The sequence below is a fragment of the Schistocerca americana genome, chromosome X, assembly GCF_021461395.2.
Source record: "Schistocerca americana isolate TAMUIC-IGC-003095 chromosome X, iqSchAmer2.1, whole genome shotgun sequence".
Lineage (NCBI taxonomy): Eukaryota > Metazoa > Arthropoda > Insecta > Orthoptera > Acrididae > Schistocerca > Schistocerca americana.
This window is the reverse complement of record NC_060130.1, coordinates 711,929,959-711,952,668: the sequence shown is the minus strand read 5'-3', so window position 1 is coordinate 711,952,668 and position 22,710 is coordinate 711,929,959. Positions and strand designations below refer to the sequence as shown.

Below are 22,710 nucleotides of genomic sequence, written 5' to 3'. Positions count from 1 at the left end.
TTTTTCCCCCTAAGGTAAGTCTTTCCGTTCCCGGGATTGGAATGACTCCTTACCCTCTCCCTTAAAAGCCACATCCTTTCGTCTTTCCCTCTCCTTCCCTCTTTCCTGATGAGGCAACAGTTTGTTGCGAAAGCTTGAATTTTGTGTGTATGTTTGTGTTCGTTTGTGAGTCTGTCGACCTGCCAGCACTTTCATTTGGTAAGTCACATCATCTTTGTTTTTAGATATATTTTTCCTACATGGAATGTTTCCCTCTATTATAACCGTATTTATAGTGTCAGTTTGATAGCTTCACCTGTATTGATGCTTAGACACTGCTGATGCTGTCCTTATGTGTGTGTGTGCGAGTGTATTCCCGTCCTTTTTTCCCCCTAAGGTAAGTCTTTCCGTTCCCGGGATTGGAATGACTCCTTACCCTCTCCCTTAAAAGCCACATCCTTTCGTCTTTCCCTCTCCTTCCCTCTTTCCTGATGAGGCAACAGTTTGTTGCGAAAGCTTGAATTTTGTGTGTATGTTTGTGTTCGTTTGTGAGTCTGTCGACCTGCCAGCACTTTCATTTGGTAAGTCACATCATCTTTGTTTTTAGATATATTTTTCCTACATGGAATGTTTCCCTCTATTATAACCGTATTTATAGTGTCAGTTTGATAGCTTCACCTGTATTGATGCTTAGACACTGCTGATGCTGTCCTTTTTCAAGGACTAATTGCACATAGATGCATATTTATTTGGTTTACTTATTCCTGGTGGCGTGTAGTTTCTTTCATACATCTGCCATTTTTTAGTAGAGATTGGTAAGTTACTTCAGGATTTTACAGTTCAATGTATGATCTATCCGGTCAATTTTTAATTATAGAATATTTAATTAATGATTTTATTTTAAATAATACATTTGTACAATGTATAGAGTGAAAATTCGTTATGGCACACTATATATAATTCTATTTTAGGTACATGAAAATTGATATATCTGCTGGTAAATTCACTACCACAGTAGTGTCCTTGATTCTTATTCTGTTTTTAATCTCTCTCTGTATTTGCATATTTGGTAAGTTGAGGTGCTATAATTATCGCTTACAGATATAGGCCTGACGATGGCGTATTGAGTCACTGAAACTGGTTGTAATTTGTACAAAAATAACATCATAACGACTGCTGCACGTGTTTCATTTTATTACATAAGTGAACGCGAAAGTCCTACAGACCATCAGTCACAACAATGGACGGACCAGATCTTTTTTTTTTTGTGTTGATTTATGTGTCATGTGAATTATTATGCTGATAATAAGTGCAGAGTATTAGACAAAATTTTCACTTATATTTACTGAGTTACTCAATTGTAGACAAGAATAGGTTAGGTATCTGATAATTAGTTATAAAATATACATCATTCAGTTTTCTTGATTTAGTCATTTACTGTTTATTTCAGGAGAAACCTGTTTCGGAAGATGCTGGCTTTGTGTTGGCTGTTGGAGGAGTAATGACCTCATGTCACAATGTTGTAAAGAAATGGCAACCGTTAAAAGGTGAAGCTGGTCTGTCTGCAAAAAACATAATTTCATTGCCTGTGTAAGTTACATGAGATTTTTTTAACCTCTTTTATAATTTGTAATAAATTGTTTTGTAGTGCAGTTAAGTATCACTTCTTTCTTTTGTTGTGGTGAAGCTTGACTACAGTAGTTCATGAATTATCATTTGGCCTTTGGTAGAGATACTTGTAATCTTTTTCATTAATATGGAAATGAAATTATTATTTTCCTCCCCACCACCCTCATCCAAGACAATGGAATTGTCTTACTTGTGATTATTAAATGGATAGTAGTCTATAAAGTCTTCTGTAATTATTTATTGTATGATTTTGTTTTCTGATATCCATATCATCAAGAATCTCATCACTGTCTAATCTACACTTATCACTTGACACAAGCAGGGCTGCCAACTTGTGTTGATCCTGTTATCTGAGCAGGTTTTATGATACGTTTTAACAAGGATGTCTTGAGAATATGGGAGGAAGCAGCCTGTGTGTCTCTGTCCTGTGCAAAATTAGCTCGGGAATTTTCATGGAGCAAAAACACTCCCTTGGACAGCTTCCAGAGATACTTTCTCTTGGCAGCCTCCTGTAACCTCATCAGGAGATTTAGGTAGTATGCTCCTGTAATGGTTTGCTCCTTCTCGGCATAACATTTTAGCACCACACTATGGTGTTCCTTCTCCTCCCCTTCCCCCCCCCCCCCCCCCCCCCCCATCTTTTCCAAAAGAAAAAAGCCCTCAGCATCACGTTGCCTGAGGATTACCCTGACACAGCTGCACCGTTTTTGTTGCTGCCTTAGTTTGGTGGGTGTTTTGAATGAGTGTGACTGGAACAAAGAGAGAAGTGACATCTGTTACTTTCAAAATGTTGTCCAAGATTTTGAAAAATGATCGATGACTGATTTTTCACTTTTTCCACTGTCACCTTGACTGCAACACACTAATCTTCAGTCACCAGGACCTCCACTTCTCTGGTGACCCCTGGTTCTTTACAGAGAGATGGTCTTCCACTTTATTAAATATCATTCAGACTTGTTTGATCACCCTATAAGCATCTGCATCACCTAGAAACTGTATCATATAATGGTATATATATATTTTTTGTTGTAAGCTTCCACCTACTCGGCATCACTGTTTTAGTGTTCCCTTCAGATGCAGAACTATCACATGATATTTCAGTTTCTCAATGGGCTGCACCATTTTCTTTCAGCTCCTCTAGTGGCATGCTACAGCATTGTGGCACAAGGATTTCACTGTGTACAAGAACTGCAGACATGTACCTGAAAAAAAAATTAATTAGACAATTTTATTTTTTTGATGTGATAATTAAATCTCCATGACTACCCTTCGTCATTTCATAATCCAAAACTTCCAAGTAAAATTACATTCTGCCAGCAGAATGTATAAATAGAGAGACCATACAAAAAGCTCTGAGGAAATCGAAGTAAATAAAACAATTAAATCAATGCTCTTGAAATAACTATAAACACAAATAAAAACAATGTGCAAATCCTATTTACAAAGATTACATTACTGCCATGAGATAATTCTCTATTGCTAGCATGCTCTTCCACTACTAGGAACTAATTCCTTGATGAACTTTGCAGTGGCTACCACCTGAACCCACTCAATTTATAAGAGTGACCAATTGTGATAATAAAACTGACAGTAAAGAAAATTGAATGGTGTTCAGTGAGATAGCTATGTGAATGTGAAGTTGCACATTAACTCAACTATAGAGTAGCTATGATTTTATTCTTAGGTGTTATTTTCTCATAACTGTGATATATATTTGAGAATAAAATTCAGTCATCAGTTTGCCATGTCCCGAGAGGGAGTGAGATTGACACGAATTGGATTTAGGGGTCTTACCTCGATCGATCTTCTTGAAGAGTAGAAGTAGGCGTGGGTAGCTTCTGCAACTCCAACAGCTAGAAGGAGCAAGCTAATGCTAAGGTGCAGGATACGGAACTCAGTGAGTAGTGATTACTGCTGCAGGGTAGAATTTATAAGATTACTTATAGTTTGATAACTGAGAATCCCTACTGGCACTATCTTGCACTACTTTCTGTCAGTTGAATCTCTTACTCTGGAATCTATCTCCCTGGTTGCTGCGGAGCCGAGGCTAGTGAATCGTACTAAGTTCCCACTTCTGCCGTGGAACGACACGGAGCTTGCGTCGTTACACTCAGCAGATCTCGACTGACAATAGGGTCCTCCTGGCCCATTATTTATACTACCTTCATGCGTCACATAAAGCTTCTAGCATGTTCTATACCTCCTCCCTGCAGACTGACCATGTACTTGGTGTATTTCCATCATCATGTGATGTGAGAAAGCTACTGTGATCCCTGTTATGCATTCGGCTACAGCGTCCAGCTAGTCACATAACGCTATTTGTCTCTTGGCACTGCTTCGTCGCGCTGGCCCATATCGTCGACAAATACTGTCGCAATGCTTCCGTACTGGAGTGTACGCCTAGCTGCATCTCCCACTGAATAAGTCCTAATACATTTAATTTGTACTTGTCGCTGATTGAAATTCTCAACACCTCCCTCCTCCAGGGGAAATTTTATAAGCTCTGTCCTCGGAGGTTATAAAATTTCTGTTTTCTCTCTTTCAGTGCCAGCAGAACATTTCTCTATTATTTATTAGTTCTAGACATTTCTACGATATATACGTCCTTCAAAATACATGGTGTCTTTTAACACACAAAATTCATATTACAACATTGGAAATTAGAATTTGTCTTTTACTTTCATCACTCTTTACATAATACATGAATTACTCTTTTTAAATACATATCAATTAAATTTTTCTTCATACTGTTTTTGTGGATTTTTCTTTTTCATAGTACCTTTTATTTCTACAATCAACATTATCTTTTATCTGTTCGCATTCTTGGGGATTCCACCATGGGGGTGGGAGCCCTTGACATTATGGACTCTACACAGAGTACGCGAAAGAACTTGCCCCCCTTCTAACAGCCGTGTACCGCAAGTCTCTAGAGGAACGGAGGGTTCCAAATGATTGGAAAAGAGCACAGATAGTCCCAGTCTTCAAGAAGGGTCGTCGAGCAGATGCGCAAAACTATAGACCTATATCTCTTACGTCGATCTCTTGTAGAATTTTAGAACATGTTTTTTGCTCGCGTATCATGTCATTTCTGGAAACCCAGAATCTACTATGTAGGAATCAACATGGATTCCGGAAACAGCGATCGTGTGAGACCCAACTCGCCTTATTTGTTCATGAGACCCAGAAAATATTAGATACAGGCTCCCAGGTAGATGCTATTTTTCTTGACTTCCGGAAGGCGTTCGATACAGTTCCGCACTGTTGCCTGATAAACAAAGTAAGAGCCTACGGAATATCAGACCATCTGTGTGGCTGGATTGAAGAGTTTTTAGCAAACAGAACACAGCATGTTGTTATCAATGGAGAGACGTCTACAGACGTTAAAGTAACCTCTGGCGTGCCACAGGGGAGTGTTATGGGACCATTGCTTTTCACAATATATATAAATGACTTAGTAGATAGTGTCGGAAGTTCCATGCGGCTTTTCGCGGATGATGCTGTAGTATACAGAGAAGTTGCTGCATTAGAAAATTGTAGCGAAATACAGGAAGATCTGCAGCGGATAGGCACTTGGTGCAGGGAGTGGCAACTGACCCTTAACATAGACAAATGTAATGTATTGCGAATACATAGAAAGAAGGATCCTTTATTGTATGATTATATGATAGCGGAACAAACACTGGTAGCAGTTACTTCTGTAAAATATCTGGGAGTATGCGTACGGAACGATTTGAAGTGGAATGATCATATAAAATTAATTGTTGGTAAGGCGGGTACCAGGTTGAGATTCATTGGGAGAGTGCTTAGAAAATGTAGTCCATCAACAAAGGAGGTGGCTTACAAAACACTCGTTCAACCTATACTTGAGTATTGCTCATCAGTGTGGGATCCGTACCAGGTCGGGTTGACGGAGGAGATAGAAAAGATCCAAAGAAGAGCGGCGCGTTTCGTCACCGGGTTATTTGGTAACCGTGATAGCGTTACGGAGATGTTTAATAAACTCAAGTGGCAGACTCTGCAAGAGAGGCGCTCTGCATCGCGGTGTAGCTTGCTGTCCAGGTTTCGAGAGGGTGCGTTTCTGGATGAGGTATCGAATATATTGCTTCCCCCTACTTATACCTCCCGAGGAGATCACGAATGTAAAATTAGAGAGATTCGAGCGCGCACGGAGGCTTTCAGACAGTCGTTCTTCCCGCGAACCATACGCGACTGGAACAGGAAAGGGAGGTAATGACAGTGGCACGTAAAGTACCCTCCGCCACACACCGTTGGGTGGCTTGCGGAGTATCGATGTAGATGTAGATGTAGGTTGGTGACTGTCTTCTCTCTCCTTGCTTTAGGTGAGTCTATGAAACTAATAGTGGTTAATTCATCTTCTGCATCCGGTTCAAGTTTTGATGCACGTGTGTTCTTATATTTTATAACCTCCTGTTTTGGGCTCATACTATTAACAGTGTTCGTTATGCAAATATTTGCACAATACCTTCCACTCAGTGTGCACAGCTGTTGCCTACACTTATGACAGCGCTTACAGTATATGCATAAACAACAGGTAATACGAATTATAACAAGTGTTACAGGTCCTGTATACCCCCACAGGGAATACGTACTCATTGACCATCCTCGAAAGGTGGTTCGCTGTTGAGACTCAATTTCATCCTGCAGCTCGTCTATCTTATGTCCGGCTGCTTTTGACTCGTCTAAGTGACGTACCATATGCTCTAATGGTAACATTACTGGTATGTCTGATATTTTCTGCTTCTCCTCGTCTACTATACAACAATCAACATATATACTTGAAGGGGGGACTATATCCCTTTCACTAGTATTGGTACGAATTATTCTTTCTGACTGTAATGTTATCTGTGCACCATAGCCCTTACATTTACTCTTAAAACATAACTTTCCAGTTCCTTTGATTATAAGATCTGAGGGTGGCGAGTCATTACATAGGATCATCAACCCTTCTTCGTTTGTGACTACGAATAACCATTCGTTTCCCCGTATCTGCGTCCAGATACTTTCGTTCAATATGATATATTTTTGATTGCAATCTTTCGCTATCTTGTTGAAGGGTTGAAGCAGTCTGGCTCCACACCTCTCATGGTTGCAAGTCGACATTAATACAAAGTTATGCTTACATATCTGGTGCTTTTTGGTTATTGTCTTACATATTAGTTGGTCTCCTCCCGTTTGTGCGTACTGTCTTTTTGCTTCGTCGATCACGAGAAACTCTTTCTCTGGGGTGATTTATATAAATAACCTCTTACTATTATCATGTACTGCAGGTAAAGACTATATTTTATATAGAGAGTACTCACTGCTATCCGCTAGTGGAACATTAAAGACGTAACTTAAAGTATTGCCGGCTAAGAATACATCTAGGTCTATTACGCATAATAACTGATACCCATGGTCTTCAGTGAGTTTGATTGGAAACTTCTTGTCTCTTAATTCATTTTTAATTAGCCCTAAATATTTTACTACTTGAATGGGATTTATCAAGTGTGGTTCCAACAAACCTTTCTGGGCATTTCCTATTGCCGATATAAACAGATCGTATTCCCTTTCTAATTCATTAAATATGGTTGTCAACTGCACCAATTGTTCCATAATTGTTACCAAATTCAACGCTACTGTATTTTCCTATACGTGCTATTCTTGAACTCTTCTATATTTTTGCTCAATTTATGTATTCCATTCTAGATAATCTCTTTGTTTTTAGTTATCGCATTTATGGTTTGATTAAACCCCATAATTGATGCCCTTACTATGGTAACTTGTTCTTTGGATAGCCTTCACAATTCTCTCTGTTGTTCCTCGAGAACATCTATCTTGGCCCTGAAAAATGATATGTCCTCGTCTAATGTGCCAAATAACACTTTACGTGTTTCACCTCTGAAATTCATAATACCTCTTTTCATATGTTTTGATTCATGTCAGGCTAATTGATCTATTACCTTCCTTACCACCTCTATCTTCCCGCTATGTCAGGTTATGGTTTGGTTTGCATGCTCACATTCTACTGTACTCAGTCTCGCCTTTTGTAATTTCGTTATGCAATTTGCCACTGCCCTGGTGAGTGCCTGATTCGTGCTTTCAAATTTAGCATGCCATGCCTTTAGGTTGAAGTAACTCACTATTCTCCATGTCGTGCCGTAAAGGTGTACAGTTCCTTGATTGTAGTAGTAGATACCAGGTGTTGAATGGAATTTCTGCACCCGCACTTCCTTTGTAAGTATCTCGTCTTCCGTTACTTCGGCCACTGCGATGCTTCCGATTATCAATACTCTCCACATTATGTGTGCAGCCATCATCTGTAATTAAAAGAATTCTTTTAGTCTGTTGGCATGTACTTTTATGCACTTCTTCTCGTTTATTCTTATTACCTCATTTGGTGCTTTTACATCTATGACAGTGAATGGTCCTCTCCATTGACTATCGAGTTTCCTTGACGCTTTTGTCAAATAAGAGTACTTGATTGTGCTTTCTGAATACTTTTTGGTTTTGTGTCTTATCGTATTGTTCTTTGCTTTATTCTTTGCGTCGCTGTGTGTTAACCCTGGCCTCTTGATGCAATGCCTGCATCCTTTGCCACACTTCTGTTGCATAGTCAACGTAATTATACACTACATTTTCGGTTTTTTTCTGCAGTATTCCCGGAATGTTGCATTTTCTTCCAAAAAAAATTCAAACTGTGAGTATCCCATTCTACTGTGTGCTAACGTGTTGAATACAAAGGTCACAAATGGGTAGCTAAGTATCCCAATCTGCCCGATCCTTAGCTGTGAAATTTCTTAGTATTTCTGTTAGCGTATGAGGTGTACGTCCTAGAGCCCGATTCGTTTGAGGGTGGTAGCTTGTTGTTTGTACTCTCTCAGTCTTTAACAGTTTGCATACCCTTTTCATTGTCTCACTTAAAAAGTTACGTCCCATGTCGCTTAATAAGGATGTTGGTATACCAAATTTCAAAATTACACTTTCCACTAATTTGCATCTTGCCGTTCTATTGGTTCTGCTAAGACAAACTTCATTAGGGAATCTTGAAATGCCAGGATGTATCGGTTTCCTGAATTTGATTGTGTCATTGGCCCTACTATGTCAGTGGCACAATTCTCGAAAATAAACTCTGGCGTCGGAGTTATTTCCAACGGTTGTTTAGTCTTTGCTTGTGTAATTTTATTTTTCTGATAACTTTTGCAGGAACATATGAATTTTTCAATATCGGCCTTCATTCCAGGCCACCTGCAGTATTGTTTCACTCATTCATATGTTCAACCCATTCCTTGATGTCCCCCTACTGGTGACTCGTGCATTTGTTTTAAGATATTTAATTTTTCTTCTTGGCTTAAAGTGATCTCCATGTCACTCGGTGGCAGTGCAGATTGTGCTGTTTCTTCTATGCCTTGGGTGTCCTGTAACGTCTCTCTGGTCGTAATGTGTGCTTCTCCCGGGCTTTCGTCTTCTCTCTCTGTCTTTCCTTCTCGTACACTCCTAATTTGTGATAATGCGTCTGCCACCTTATTGTGTTTTCCCTCTTTGTACAATATTTGGTAATCATATTCTTCTAGTTTTAATCAGAACTTCATTAATCTGAACTTCATTAATCTGGATGATGGGTCTGATACACTGCCTAGCCATACAAGAGGCTTATGGTCAGTCACAATTTTAAATTGTCTACCAAATACATATGGCCTGAAATACTTTACAGCCCATACAATCGCAAGTAATTCTCTTTCTACTGTGCTGTAATTCTGTTCTGCTTTATTTAGCATTTATGAGATGAAAGCTACTGGTAGGTCCTTCCCTATTTGTCCTTGACTTATACAAGCTACAACTGTATGATTGCTGGCGTCCGTAGTTATTATAAACTCTTTATCAAAATCCGGGTACTGTAATATCAGTGGGCGAATCAATTTCTCTTTTAACTGCTGGAATGCCTCCTCTTGGCTGGATCCCCACTTGAATGGAATTTCTTTCTTTAATAGATCATGTAGTGGTTTTGCCATTTTACTAAAATTCTTTATAAAACATCTGTAATACCCAATGAGTCCCAAAAAAGATTTTAACTGCTTTGTTGTTTTGGGTTGCTGACAATTCTTTATGGCTTTTATCTTTGTAGGATCTGGTTGTAGTCCAGATTCGGTTAGGACGTGCCCCAGAAAAGTTACCTCATTTCTTAGGAATTCACATTTGTTGACTTGGAACTTCAAATTTCCTTGTCTTAGCTGCTCAAATACTTTTTCTAGGTGTGCATTATGTTCTTCTAACAAGGCACCCACCACTACTATATCATCAAGATAGATGAAAACTTGGTTGCCTTGTACTCCACTGAGTAACGTATTCATTAACCTCTGGAATGTTGATGGCGCGGTTTTTAGTCCCGTGGCCATTTTATTGTATTCATAATGGCCTCTGGGTGTGCTAAAGGTGGTTTTCTCTCGATCTTCTTCATCTATCAGCACTTGATAGTATCCTTTCGCTAGATCTAGCGTGGAAAAATAGTTTGTTTTCCCAAGCTGTCTAGTATTTCGTCAATTCTGGGAAGGGGGTAGACCACATTTAACGAAATTTCATTCAATTTCCTATAATCTCTTACAATTCGCCATTTCTGCCAACCACTGGCATCTGGCTTCTTAGGCAATACTAGTATTGGAAAATTCCAAGAACTAGTACTAGGGGATATTATTCCATCAGCTAACATTCTGTTTATTTCTTTTTGTAATGCTTCTTGCTGCGCCTGCGGTATTCTGTACAGTCTTTTGGTTTATCACCATTCCTTTTGCTTCCAATATTAATGGTATCTTATCTTTAACTACTGTCGTATGAGTTAACACATCTCCCGGTAAGTAAAATACATCCTTATAAGCCACACACATCCATTCGAGAGCCTGCTCTTCCTCACTTTTTAAATGTGTTGTTCGCATGTTTTCCCTTAACATGCTGAGCCTTGACTGAGTTACGTTTTTTGTTCTTGCGGATGCTTGTCTAATTCTATAACTACTCGGAGGTGGCATTTCCCCTGCAGACACATCCGGCATCTCTAAGTTTATCTCTTCTTCGCCAGTGTTTACCACACTGGTAATACAAGTTCCCTCATGGACCGTTACTATGGCTTCGGAGATAATCATGCCCTGCCGTACTCCCTATTGCGGAATTATTGCTTCCTTGACCACTTACTTTTGATGCTCGCACTTTTATGATTTATTCTTCTCTGGCACCGATCGTGATTTTGTTTGCTGCTAGCCCCTGCAGGCTTCATTCCTCGTATTTTGAATATGGTACTGGTTGCCCCTTTCTGGCTGTTAGTACCCATTTTTCTCGGGTAAACCTATGTTCTTCCAGATTAAAACTGTGTGCCGGACCGAGACTCGAACTCGGGACCTTTGCCTTTCGCAGGCAAGTGCTCTACCAACTGAGCTACCCAAGCACGACTCACACCCTGTCCTCACAGCTTTATGTCTGCCAGTATCTTGCCTCCTACGGGGCGTGAGTCATGCTTGGGTAGCTCAGTTGGTAGAGCACTTGCCCGCGAAAGGCAAAGGTCCCGAGTTAAAGTCTCAGTCCGACACACAGTTTTAATCTGCCAGGAAGTTTCATATCAGTGCACACTCCGCTGCAGAGTGAAAATCTCATTCTATGTTCTTCCATTTTTTCTTTCCCCTTTTGTCTTTTGATCCCTAAATCTCCAGCTGGTTTCTGCTGACTATCTACCTTCCATTGTAGTTCTTCCATCTGCTTGTTGGCAGCATCTAATTCATTCTCTACGCAATACACTTTCGTTTTCAAGTGACGGTTTTCCTCTTTTATTCTAGCATTTTCCCGTTTTGTATCCTCACACTTCTTGTGTTCCATATCTAATTGTACTTTCAACATGTGACATTTTTTCCAATGCAGTCTACTGCACATATTATGCCTGTTGCAATGTAATGGGACTGCTGCATTACGTTCGCGGTTCATTTCCCGGCTGTTGCCCAATGACTTTCGTTACAATCGCTGGCGTAATGCCCTGTACGATGGCATGTGAAGCAAGTTACCAGTTTCACTCTATTACATGGAGGAGAATGTCCAGTTAGGTTACATTTCAAGGACCTTACAGGCAATGGACAATTTCCACGTGACCCATTCCTGTGGAATTTGCTAACATCTATTCTTTCTATTGGTAACCTAGCTCTCATTGGTAGCGATTGATCATGTTTTATTTGACTAAATTTACGTACTTGTACGCGGCATTCTCCCGCTACGTGTCCCAGTTTTCGACAGTTGTAACATCCTTTCTTCCCTGTCTGATTCGTATACCCTGTATGCTGGTATTTTGCCTTCTCGGATTGAATTGCGCTTTCCTCAGTTGATGCCAAATCTACTGCTTCAGACAGCATTATTTTCTCTCTCTGAGCCCGTACTATCGTTTTTATCCCATCATGAAATAAACCTTGTATAAAGACTGCTCCACCCAATTTCCTGATTGAGGCACAACTGCCTGGAATTTCTGCAGCCGTAATTACTCTTCACATGGCCTTGCTGAAATAGAATTGCGTGGAGTCTACCCGGGCTCCCCATTGAACCACACTCTCATCTTTATTTTGGCGGCTATTAAATGTTTTGCATGCAAAATAGTGTAGTGTCCGTTTGTTAGCACACTTTTCGGTGAGGATCTCTTTCACTTCTTGCCAGGTTTCAGTATGGTCCCTTACAATAAGCTTATTACGGACTGATCCTGTTATTTGTCCTATAATGTACTTAACGAATAGTCTCTTAGAATTAGGTTCTACCAGTTCGTAGGCATTACCACAATTATCTAAAAATTCTGGGAGTTGTTCTCGGTCTCCGTCAAACTTCCATGGTACTAACTTAGTTGCTTCACTATAGCTCAAGTATAATAGATCACCATCACTGTTGATTGTTGTTTCGGCGGGTGCAGTCATTTACACTAACATCTTATTTTATTATGCTGCATGCTGTGTTGTTCTGAACCTGTGGCTGTGCTGATGCCATGCTGGTGGTTTGCGAGCCTCCTTCTCGTGTCGACTGTTGCTGTCTGGAATGGTGAGCCTCTCACCCACAGTTGTAGTCGATGTTGCCTCGGGAACAGTGGGCCTCTGCCCACGGTCGCTGTCGCTGATACCTCGGGAACGGTGGGCCTCTGCCCACGGCTGCTGCTGCTGTCACGTCTCAAACTGTGGACCTGCTGGCCCATGTCTGTAACCGCTCTCCGTCCCAAGCCTCTCACTCTTCATTACTCCTTTCCCTTGCACCTATTCCTGTACCCTGAGTTTCTATGTCCCTTTAGATGAGCACCTAGTTATACCCCACACTTGGCACTAAATTTTCTTCTGCCCCTGTTGTGTCTCGAGAGGGAGTGAGATTGACACGAATTGGATTCAGGAGTCTTACCTCGATAGATCTTCTCGAAGAGTAGAAGTAGGTGCAGGCAGCTTCTGCAACTCCAACAGCTAGAAGGAGCAAGCTAATGCTAAGGTGCAGGATACGGAACTCGATGAGGAGTGATTATTGCTGCAGGGTAGAATTCATAAGAGCCCTTATAGTTTGATAACTGAGAATCACTACTGGCACTATCTTGCACTACTTTCTGTCAGTTGAATCTCTTACTCTGGTATCTATCTCCCTGGTTGATGCAGAACCAAGGCTAGCAAATCGTACTAAGTTCCCACTTCTGCCGTAGAACGACACAGAGCTTGCGTCGTTATACTCAGCAGATCTTGATTGACTATAGGGTCCTCCTGACGCCCTATTTATACTACCTTCGTGCATCACGGAAAGCTTCTAGAATGTTCTATGCCTCCTCCCTGGAGGCTGACCACATACTTCATATATTTCCATTGTCATGTGATGTGAGAAAGCTACTTTGATCCCTGTTATGCATTCGGCTACAGCGTCCAGATAGTCATGTAATGCTATTTGTCTCCTGGCACCGCTTCGTTGGCACTGGCCCGTATCATTGACAGATACTGTCACAATGCTTCTGTACCGGAGTGTACACCTAGCTGCCTCTCATGTTGAATAAGTCCTAATACATTTAATTTGTACTTGTCGCTGATTGAGATTCGCAACAAGTTGCACAGGGAAAGGAAGTTGCTAATGACTGAATTTTGTTCTGAAATGTAGATTATCTTCCACTTTTTCATGTTACAAAGTCAACACATCATGAGTTTTCAGAAAATAAGCTATAGCAAGTGTTCCTGAAAATATTCCTCTAATTTTACTGGAGTAGAAGCTGGTCAGGTTGATTTCAAGGTTGTAGGATCTGCATCACCCACCTCATTACTAAGGCTTATGACACAACTGCTCGTGAGAAAAGCCACTACAGCATATTGCAACACCTTGCATGGCATGTTGAGGAAACTAGAAGAATGTTGCTAGATTGCTACTGTTATGTCAGTTTACCCTTTTTTGAAGAAGTTAGTTTGAACCTGCTTACACAGACTAGAGTAAGACTGTGTCTCCACCAGTTGTTGATTTCTCCCAGTGACTGCACAGATAAGACCTTGAAACTGCTGGTCAGTCACCTCTTTGATTTTAGAAATGGTTCAGTCCCCCTCCCCACTCAATGATGATAGTAATGATGGAAATAACCAAATGAAAACAATGGATTCAGTCAGTTCTAGTTTTAAGTATCACTCACGTTATTATTAGCAACAGGAAAATTTTACAAAAATTGTAAAATGAAATTGGCATTTTTTAGTGAAATAACATGAAATCAGCAGTTTTGTGAAATATTACAAAATTTGGCGTTTTTCTGTATAAAAGAAATTTATAAATGGGTAGATGACAGTTTGTTAAATTTTGTAACTGACAGTTATTGAATATTGAAATTTGTTTTTGACTTCGTTTTTTCCCCAAGGCAAAGGTTTGTGTATAATCATAAAATGACAGTTAATTTCCCATGTAACAAAGTGCGGTGTTGATGTGAAACAAAAATATCCCACTTCTGCCTCACCTCATTCCAGTAACCGTTTTAATCATTGACATCACATTTCCTGAAACTTTTGCACAGCAAACAGTACGAAATACGATGTGTTTTGTAGAGATCTTTAATCCTGTGCATCAGTTATGCTCTATGCTGTCATAATACGCAAGTATAAATAAGAAAACTGCCAATTCGGCACTTTAGTTTTGGTTGTAAACATCACAGTATTTACGTATAGCAGACAGAAGAATGTAAATCGTGCTACGTGAATAGTACATCTGATCATTTCTTATGGAATTGCATTCATTGGTTTTCCCAACTTTTAATCAACCCATCACCTTACAACATAAGCTAGTCCTTAGGCTATGCAGCAGATCAGGCTGTCACCTCAAACTTTATTCGGAAAATAGTAAAACTAATACTGATATGGTTTCCTATCAGAAACACCTTTGCATTTCATCATGTGCCCTGTTCTGTGATTTGTTGGTAGAAGGAAACCTAGAAGGCGCCACTGGAACTGGCAAAGAGTTACACCAAAATTGGATATAAAATAAAATTATTTTTCCTGTCCCGTATTATTACTCATTCATTTTATTTAGAGTGGAAAAGTCGACACAGTCCATTGTAGTTTCACATATTTACTGAGTTATTCATTCTTTCTCTTCCAGTGAAACCAGTTTGTAGTTCTGTCAATTGAATTATGAGTTTGTTTTTTCAACTGACTCCTTTCTTCATTGTTTTATTTGACTGCACCCACCAGCTTGACAATTCTCAAACATGGCTGTCGTGCACCACTCAGTATTCTGATGCACAACTGAATTAAAAGTCACATAAGTTGTGATCCAAATTACAGATTTAAATGCTGCTAGAACCAATCAGTTTTAAATTGAACAAAGCACATATTACGGATATGTTCTGCCATAAATTATTCTCCTATTCTACTTATTAGCTTATGTAACATTGTCATTTGGAAATGAGAGTGGTCAGTGAAGTACCATATCACTGCCATGTCTCACACTGAACTCTTGTGCTAAAAGAGCTGTCTCTGACCACCATATGGCCGTCCAGGTGTAAGTTTTCTGTGGTTTTCTTGAATCAATCAAGGCAAATGCCGGAGAGAATTTGATGACCAGTATTATATGTGAAAGCTTAGCTTTTATTGCTGAAAAATATCATAGTAGTCGTATTTCACAAAGCAAGAATACATATTGTCGCACCATATTCTTCCGAATTTGAAGTCCACTGCCAGGCCACTCAGAGCGCTACTACAGACTCTGTTTCCATATTGTAGCATGGGCATCGCACTGAAGATAATTTGGCATTCTGTGTTCACAAACTACCATACTTTATTTGGTGGATTTCGTGTTTATACTTTCATAATACCAAAATATGCACTGAACACATTGCCACACATGAAAGATCTTTCCAAAAAATTTTTGGCTGGCAGTTCCTCTAAGTTCTATGCCAGTGTAGGAAACCTTTTTAGGACCAAAGGATTGATAAATTTTAGAGCTCCAAACAAATGTATATTGTCACCTAACACAGAAAAAAATGCACTTTCACCTGGGGTGTAGTGAATTATCACCCAGAAAATAGTGTACTTTCACCCAAAAAAAGTGTACTTATAACTGGGAAATCCCAGAAAAATCTGGGATTTTTTTTCATGTCCACATATACACCCTGTCAGAAATGTAATGGCTGCATTACAAATTACTGGGTATACTAACCAGAAGTCGTAGTTTTGTGTGCCCAGTAACACTCCATACCATAATACCAGGTGCTGGCCTGTATCACAATGATCAGTGCAGTCTGGCAATGTTAGTTCTTCTCGAAGCCTCTGTAAATGGGTTGTCCGTCATGATGCTACACAGAAAACTGGGCCTTGTGTGGAAAGGTTTGGTGCCACTCCTGTGTTCAATATCATCTTTGGGTGCCCCGAAGTTGGCGCACCCATATTCTGCCAGATCAAGGGAAGTCGCAATGATGGTTGCTATGCTGACAATCCGTTGTGCTCCAGATTTGATCACACACTCTCATCTTGTTACAAATGAGCCCATTTTCTGATTTGAGGTATGTGATGTGATGGTATGATCCTGCATGTCTGAGTGCACAATGTGTGGTTCTCCCATGTACTAGTAACACACATCCACTGAGAAAATGCATGTCACTGAGTGTGGTGGTCCTGAACCCATTGATTCCATATTTGCAGGACAGTCCTGAGATTCTGACTAGTGCAAGCAGCTTTATGATATAACAATAAACCACAATCTTTATGATCCTTCTGCTGTCAAATTATGACCTTTTGATATCGAAGTATGTAAGACAGTTCATGCCATTTTGACATTTGTTGCATGCCACCCTTCAGGTGTAGCAATTTCAATGACCAGCACTGGGTTTGTAACATTGCTCTCTCAAAGAACAAATCTTGTGCCATGTTGTTACACCAACTTGGTTTATAAAAAAGTTATTGTTTGTTTGAAGCTTGTTGTGGTCTTCGGATTTTTCATAGAATGCAGGCTTTCACGGCCAGTATTTGCATTATTGCTGATATTTGTTTTAAGGGATTTAGGTCATGGTCCGAGGCACAATTCTCCACCTAACATTCATCTTCCAGTGCTCTAGACATCAACAGAGGCTTTAAAAGCTTAAGAAAAATTAGTCACTATCAAGCTCAGCAAACTGAACTGTTTACATATATATCCACACAACTGCCATTCGCAACATCATCAGATCCCTGCCTAAGAGTGCGGAGTTGTGCCAATGTAATGGAGCTTATAGTGGGGAGGATCTGGTACTACTTGTTTCGTTTAGCACTAAGGTCCACAATTTGTCCAATTTCAATCCTTCTTCTTTTCTGGTAAAATTGTTTCTGTGCATTAGAATTTCTATGACCACTGTGTACGTCTTAGTGTTGTAAAGATTAAATGTTGCTAACACCATAGTGTCAGAGAAATGAATTCGGTGGTTCCTTGGTCCCAGTGCATGATATGCTACTGCTGATATATCCATCTTGCCCAGGCAACAGTTGCTTTCATGTTCCTTAGGGTGGGTGTTAATGTTCTTTTTGTGGTTCCTATGTACACTTGACTGCAAGTGCAAGGGATTTTATATACCGCTGCTGTGGCAAGTGGCAGACGTAGGTCCTTTACAGTGTTCAAATATTCTTGCACCCTTCCTGTTGGTTTAAGGTGTGTGAATATTTGGATGCTGCAGTGTACCTACAGCTGCCATGTGCCACAGTGTAGTATTTAAAACCCCATGCACTTTTGGTCAAATGTACATAGGAGCCACAAAAAGAACATTAACACCCACCCTAAGGAACACGAAAGCAACTGTTGCCTGGGCAAGATGTATAAATCAGCAGTAGCATATCGTGCAGTGGGACCAGAGAACCACCAAATTCTTTTCTCTGACACCAAGGTGTTAGCAACATTTGGTGCTTACTACACTAAGATGTACAGGGAGTCCATAGAAATTCAGAGGCAAGGAAACAATTTTAACAGGAAAGGATGAGGATTGATATTAGGTAATTTGTGGGTTTCAATGCTAAGTACGACAAACAGCACCAATTCTTCCACACTGTAAGCTCCACAGCATACGTTGACATAACCTCGCAATCTTAGGCAATGGTCTGCTGACGTCACAAACGGACTGTTGTGTGAATTCATATAAACAGTTTGGATTGTTAAGCTTGTATGAGACTGTAACTGCTTTATGAATTGTTAGTCTTTTTAGATGTGTTGCTGGTAATCACTTCAGTTCTGTACTTAGTATTATCAGCAAGCTGGGGTACATCATGTGTTCTGATATTATATGGAACCCCATAGTTACTGTAAGGATTTGTATAAAATACATTTAGTGCCACTGACCTTTCATCTCATAATGGAGGGAAAATCATATTACTGTAATAAGAGTAAGAGTTTCTCCACCATAACAACCTTGAGCAATGTTGTACCCATCTCTGCTTCATGTATGCATGATAAGAAATATGTAGATCATGTAGTATCTTGTTGGACAGTATGCAGATAAACATAACAGATGGTGACACAGAACATCATTTACTGTGTTTAGTCCCAGTCTACATGAACTACCTGTCCATTATTCTTCCATAAATTTATTTGCTTGAGAGTGATAGGTGTTCAGCAGAAAAGTGTTTTTTTTTTTTTTTATCTCTGTTTCTGCAAATGGTACTACAAATGTAGGTACTACAAATGTAAAGTCTTAATCCTACAGTAAAATGTTCTCCCCATTATGTCTGACTACATTCGAAGCCACTAGTTAGACATGCCTTTTATGGTGCAGTATTGGGTTTAATCAACTATTTTCTCATTGTAGAATCATTAGAAAAAGTATATTCCAATGTGTAGAATATACAGTCCATTTACTGGAATTGCTATGAGTTGTCAAGTGGTCATTTGAATGTGGCCTTAATTTTTTGGTACATGTTGCCTAATGTTGAACACTTAGTAGTTATCCTAATATGTAAACTCTATTCATTGAAAGCAACATCTATCAGTCATGTATTATAATTGTGCAATAACAAGTGTCATTCTTTCATGAGAAGCTTCAACTACCCCTTTCTTACTTGCAGTGGAGAGTCTATCTTGTGCATGTTGTAATATGCAAAGTGGCAAATGAAAGTCTCAATTTGTCCTAAAAATTTATCAGTGGTTTATCGTTTCACATAGGTTTAAAGGATTTTATCTAATTACATCACTAAAGAGCTTTGGTATCTTAAAATGGTTTACTGGATACATACGAGGGCTATCCACAAAGTACATTACGTTTTGGAATTAAAAATAAATAAAGTATTGGAAATTTTTTTAATTATATACAGATGAAAACCACACTTAAATATTACTTTTCTACATAGTTGCCATTTAAATTAAGGCACTTATCGTAGCGATGGACGAGCTTGGAAATTCCTTCATCGTAAAATTCGGCCACCTGCGTCTTCAACCACGTGGTTACCTCTTCTTGAAGCTGTGCGTTGTCATCAAAACGCTGCATAGCCAACCACTTCTTCATTGCTGGGAATAAGTGGAAGTCGCTCGGTGCCACGTCGGGACTGTACGGCGGATGAGGAAACAACTCCCACTTAAAAGATTCGAGAACTTCACGAGTGGCATTTGCCATGTGGGCCCGGGCGTTGTCGTGAATCAGCAAGATCTTTGAGTCCAACTTTCCCCTGCGCTTGTTTTGTATTGCTCTTCTGAGGTTGTGCAGAGTTTGGCAATACCTTTGAGAGTTTATTGTAGTGCCTCTTTCCAGGAAATCCACAACAATCACACCTTTTCTGTCCCAAAAGAGGTAACCACGTGGTTAAAGGCGCAGGCGGCAGAATTTTACGACGAAGGAGTTTCCAAGCTCGTCCATCGCTACAATAAGTGCCTTAATTTAAGTGGCAACTATGTAGAAAAGTAATATTTAAGTGTGGCTTTCATCTTTATATAATAAAAAAATTTTCCAATAATTTATTTATTTTTAATTCCAAAATGTAATGTAATTTGTGGATAGCCCTCGTATTATTTATAGACATGTTGCCTATAATATATTAGCCTGGTTTTCTTTCTAGATTTGTATCACTGCAAATGTATGTCACAGTTTTGACTGTCACTGTAAATGAATGAAAGTGCATATAGATGGTAGGTGACGAAAACCTCATAGCTCTATTTTGTTAAATTTTGCAGGCAAAGTAAAAACAGTTTACTAAAAAAAATATAAAGTGATACAGAAAGTTGCTACATTTGTAACTGTCTAGTAGAAACCTAGTTATTGACAAATTAGAGAAATCCATGCACTTTCAAATCTCTCTTTGATTATAGAATTGCTGGTTACTGGAATATGAAACTTCGCAGACAAATGGAGTTAAGAGGTTTCCATTGCCTACCATCAATGTGCTGAAAGAGGAAACTGCATTAGTTTTGCAAACAAATTTTTTCTCTCATTGTGTTTATCTGTTGCAATGATTCTGTTTGCAACCGGGCAATATGATGACTGTGACATACTTTATATAGTCTGACAAGGAGACCATCAGAGTTTTTAATCACGAACTTTGATGAGTCTTAGGTATGTCCTAGAGGGACCTGTTCTGGGTACCTGGCTAACAGCTTTTCGTGTGACAGCTCTGGTTACTCAGGAAATTGATGCTGAAGTTTTAAATGTACCTCCTGTACCTGTAACTTCAGTAATGTTTCAAGCAAGTGATCATAGTGCAGCATTAAAGTTTATGACCACCATGCTGGTGACGTGGCTTCAAATCCTGCCTGTGTACTTTATTTATTTATTTATTTATATATTCATTCAATTTTTTTTTATTAATTTTATTTCATCATGCAGATTGTCATTAAATGGTATTTTTCATCCAAAGTTATTATAAAGTAGTCATTTTCACCATAATAGTTTCGTTAATAAATCAGTCATTACAGCAGACATTCTTTGAATGTGTGTTCTGTTTGTTATAGAATAGAGTACAGAGTTGTCTTACTCACTATTGCTTTCATCGCTTGCTGTGCTAGAACAGAATTCTGGATGGTATTTGTCACAGAAGCAACTTGCAGGCACATGGATTTTTCAGAAGCAATACTAGAAGACACAGTTTGTTTAAACTAAAAAATAGTACCTCTCCGATCAGCTGTGATGCAAACCATGCCTATCTGACCATTCCTATGAAAGCAGGTGCACTAAATTGATGCAGAATTTAAGAACATATTTGTATTCTATGATGCTTTAGTAAGTCAGGAGCATTTTGAATTTCTTTCTTTTTTCCCTTTTTTTTGTGAAAATTTTAATCTGTCTGTAAAAATAAACATCACAGTGTTGACAAAGTGGAGTACATTTGGGTGGGATAATATTTATGGTACAGGTGCATACGTACAATTCATCTATAAAAATTTGATCACAAACTGTCTGATCACTCTGCACTCTCCACATGTCAATGATGTAAGGAAATTTCTCATGTCACATGTACGGAAGAATGACGGATGTTAAAAACTCTTCATGGAAAGCTCTTTCATGAACTTCCCTGATTTGTTACAGGTCACAATAACTGTTTTAGTTAATTTTTGAGTCAACTAGTCAACTCATTTTTTAACAATCTGAATAAATTTTCCTGGTGGTTCTTGCCTACATAAGAAAATGTAAGGAAATTTATTTCCTGATGCAGTTATATTATACTGTGAAGGGATCATTAATTTTGTTCAAATCAGTGTTCACTTCATGTTCCACAAGGTATCTATTGTATGTGAATTGCTACTAGCAACTGATATTATCAGTATTAATTACGTAAGAAAGATCAAAATTAGGGGTTAGTACTTTCGTCTGTATCTGGAATCCTTCCATGGTTGCTAATACATTGTCCATCATTGAGATATCTTTGGAGCTTTCTAAATATATGGAGTTTTACTAGGAATCGCAAATGGAACACACATTTGAAGAAAGTGTGCTGTAATTATTGATTTATTAATGAAATTACTACAGTGAAAATGACCAATTTTTAATAAATTTTAATGACGTACCATTAAATGATACTCTGTATGATGATGAAATTGAAATAAATAAATTAATAAGTAAAGGGTTTGAATCCTTACTGACAATGTGGTAGTCATGAGCCTTAGCCCATGAACTGCACTCGCTTGTTGGGAACATAATTAACATTATTGATATAAGATGTTCACTTGAAACTTTAACATGGATTTTCTCGGAAACTGGGGGTCTAGAGTGGCCTTGTGATTAATTGAATGTTGAACTATAAGCTTGTTTTCTTACATTATTTCTCGGAAAGTAATTATCATATGTAGTAAAAAAATCCATTGATTTTCGCATAGAAATAAAGTTTCTCTTAATATTTTTTGTGATCATTTGTACTTTTTTCAGGCTTTGGAATATAAGGAAAACTCAACTCTTGTTTGCAAATCTGTCTGAGGTGATACTGTGTACTGAAATTATCCCCTACATGATGAAATTTTTTCAGTATTGTTCTATGAAAGGTAAGTTTACAGTTAAAGATAATGTGTGTGTGTGTGTGTGTGTGTGTGTGTGTGTGTGTGTGTGTAAAAAATGTTATTAGATAGTAACATAATGATGATTTTTACCCGCACACCCACCTTCTACATGCTCTCCAAAATCCACAAACCCGACAATCATGGACATGCCATTGTAGCTGGCTCTTGTGT

The 22,710-nt window shown here is 39.0% G+C and overlaps 1 protein-coding gene across 1 annotated transcript in view; it reads left to right on the top strand.

Moving 5' to 3' along the window:
- The window catches only part of LOC124555234 (cell cycle checkpoint protein RAD17), a 125,189-nt gene that overhangs the window by 88,335 nt on the left and 14,144 nt on the right, over positions 1–22,710 (top strand). The window contains exons 10-11 of the mRNA XM_047129093.1: positions 1,430–1,569; positions 22,412–22,524. Of these exons, the coding sequence (XP_046985049.1) occupies positions 1,430–1,569; positions 22,412–22,524 (253 nt within the window). The remainder of the gene's footprint in view (positions 1–1,429; positions 1,570–22,411; positions 22,525–22,710) is intronic.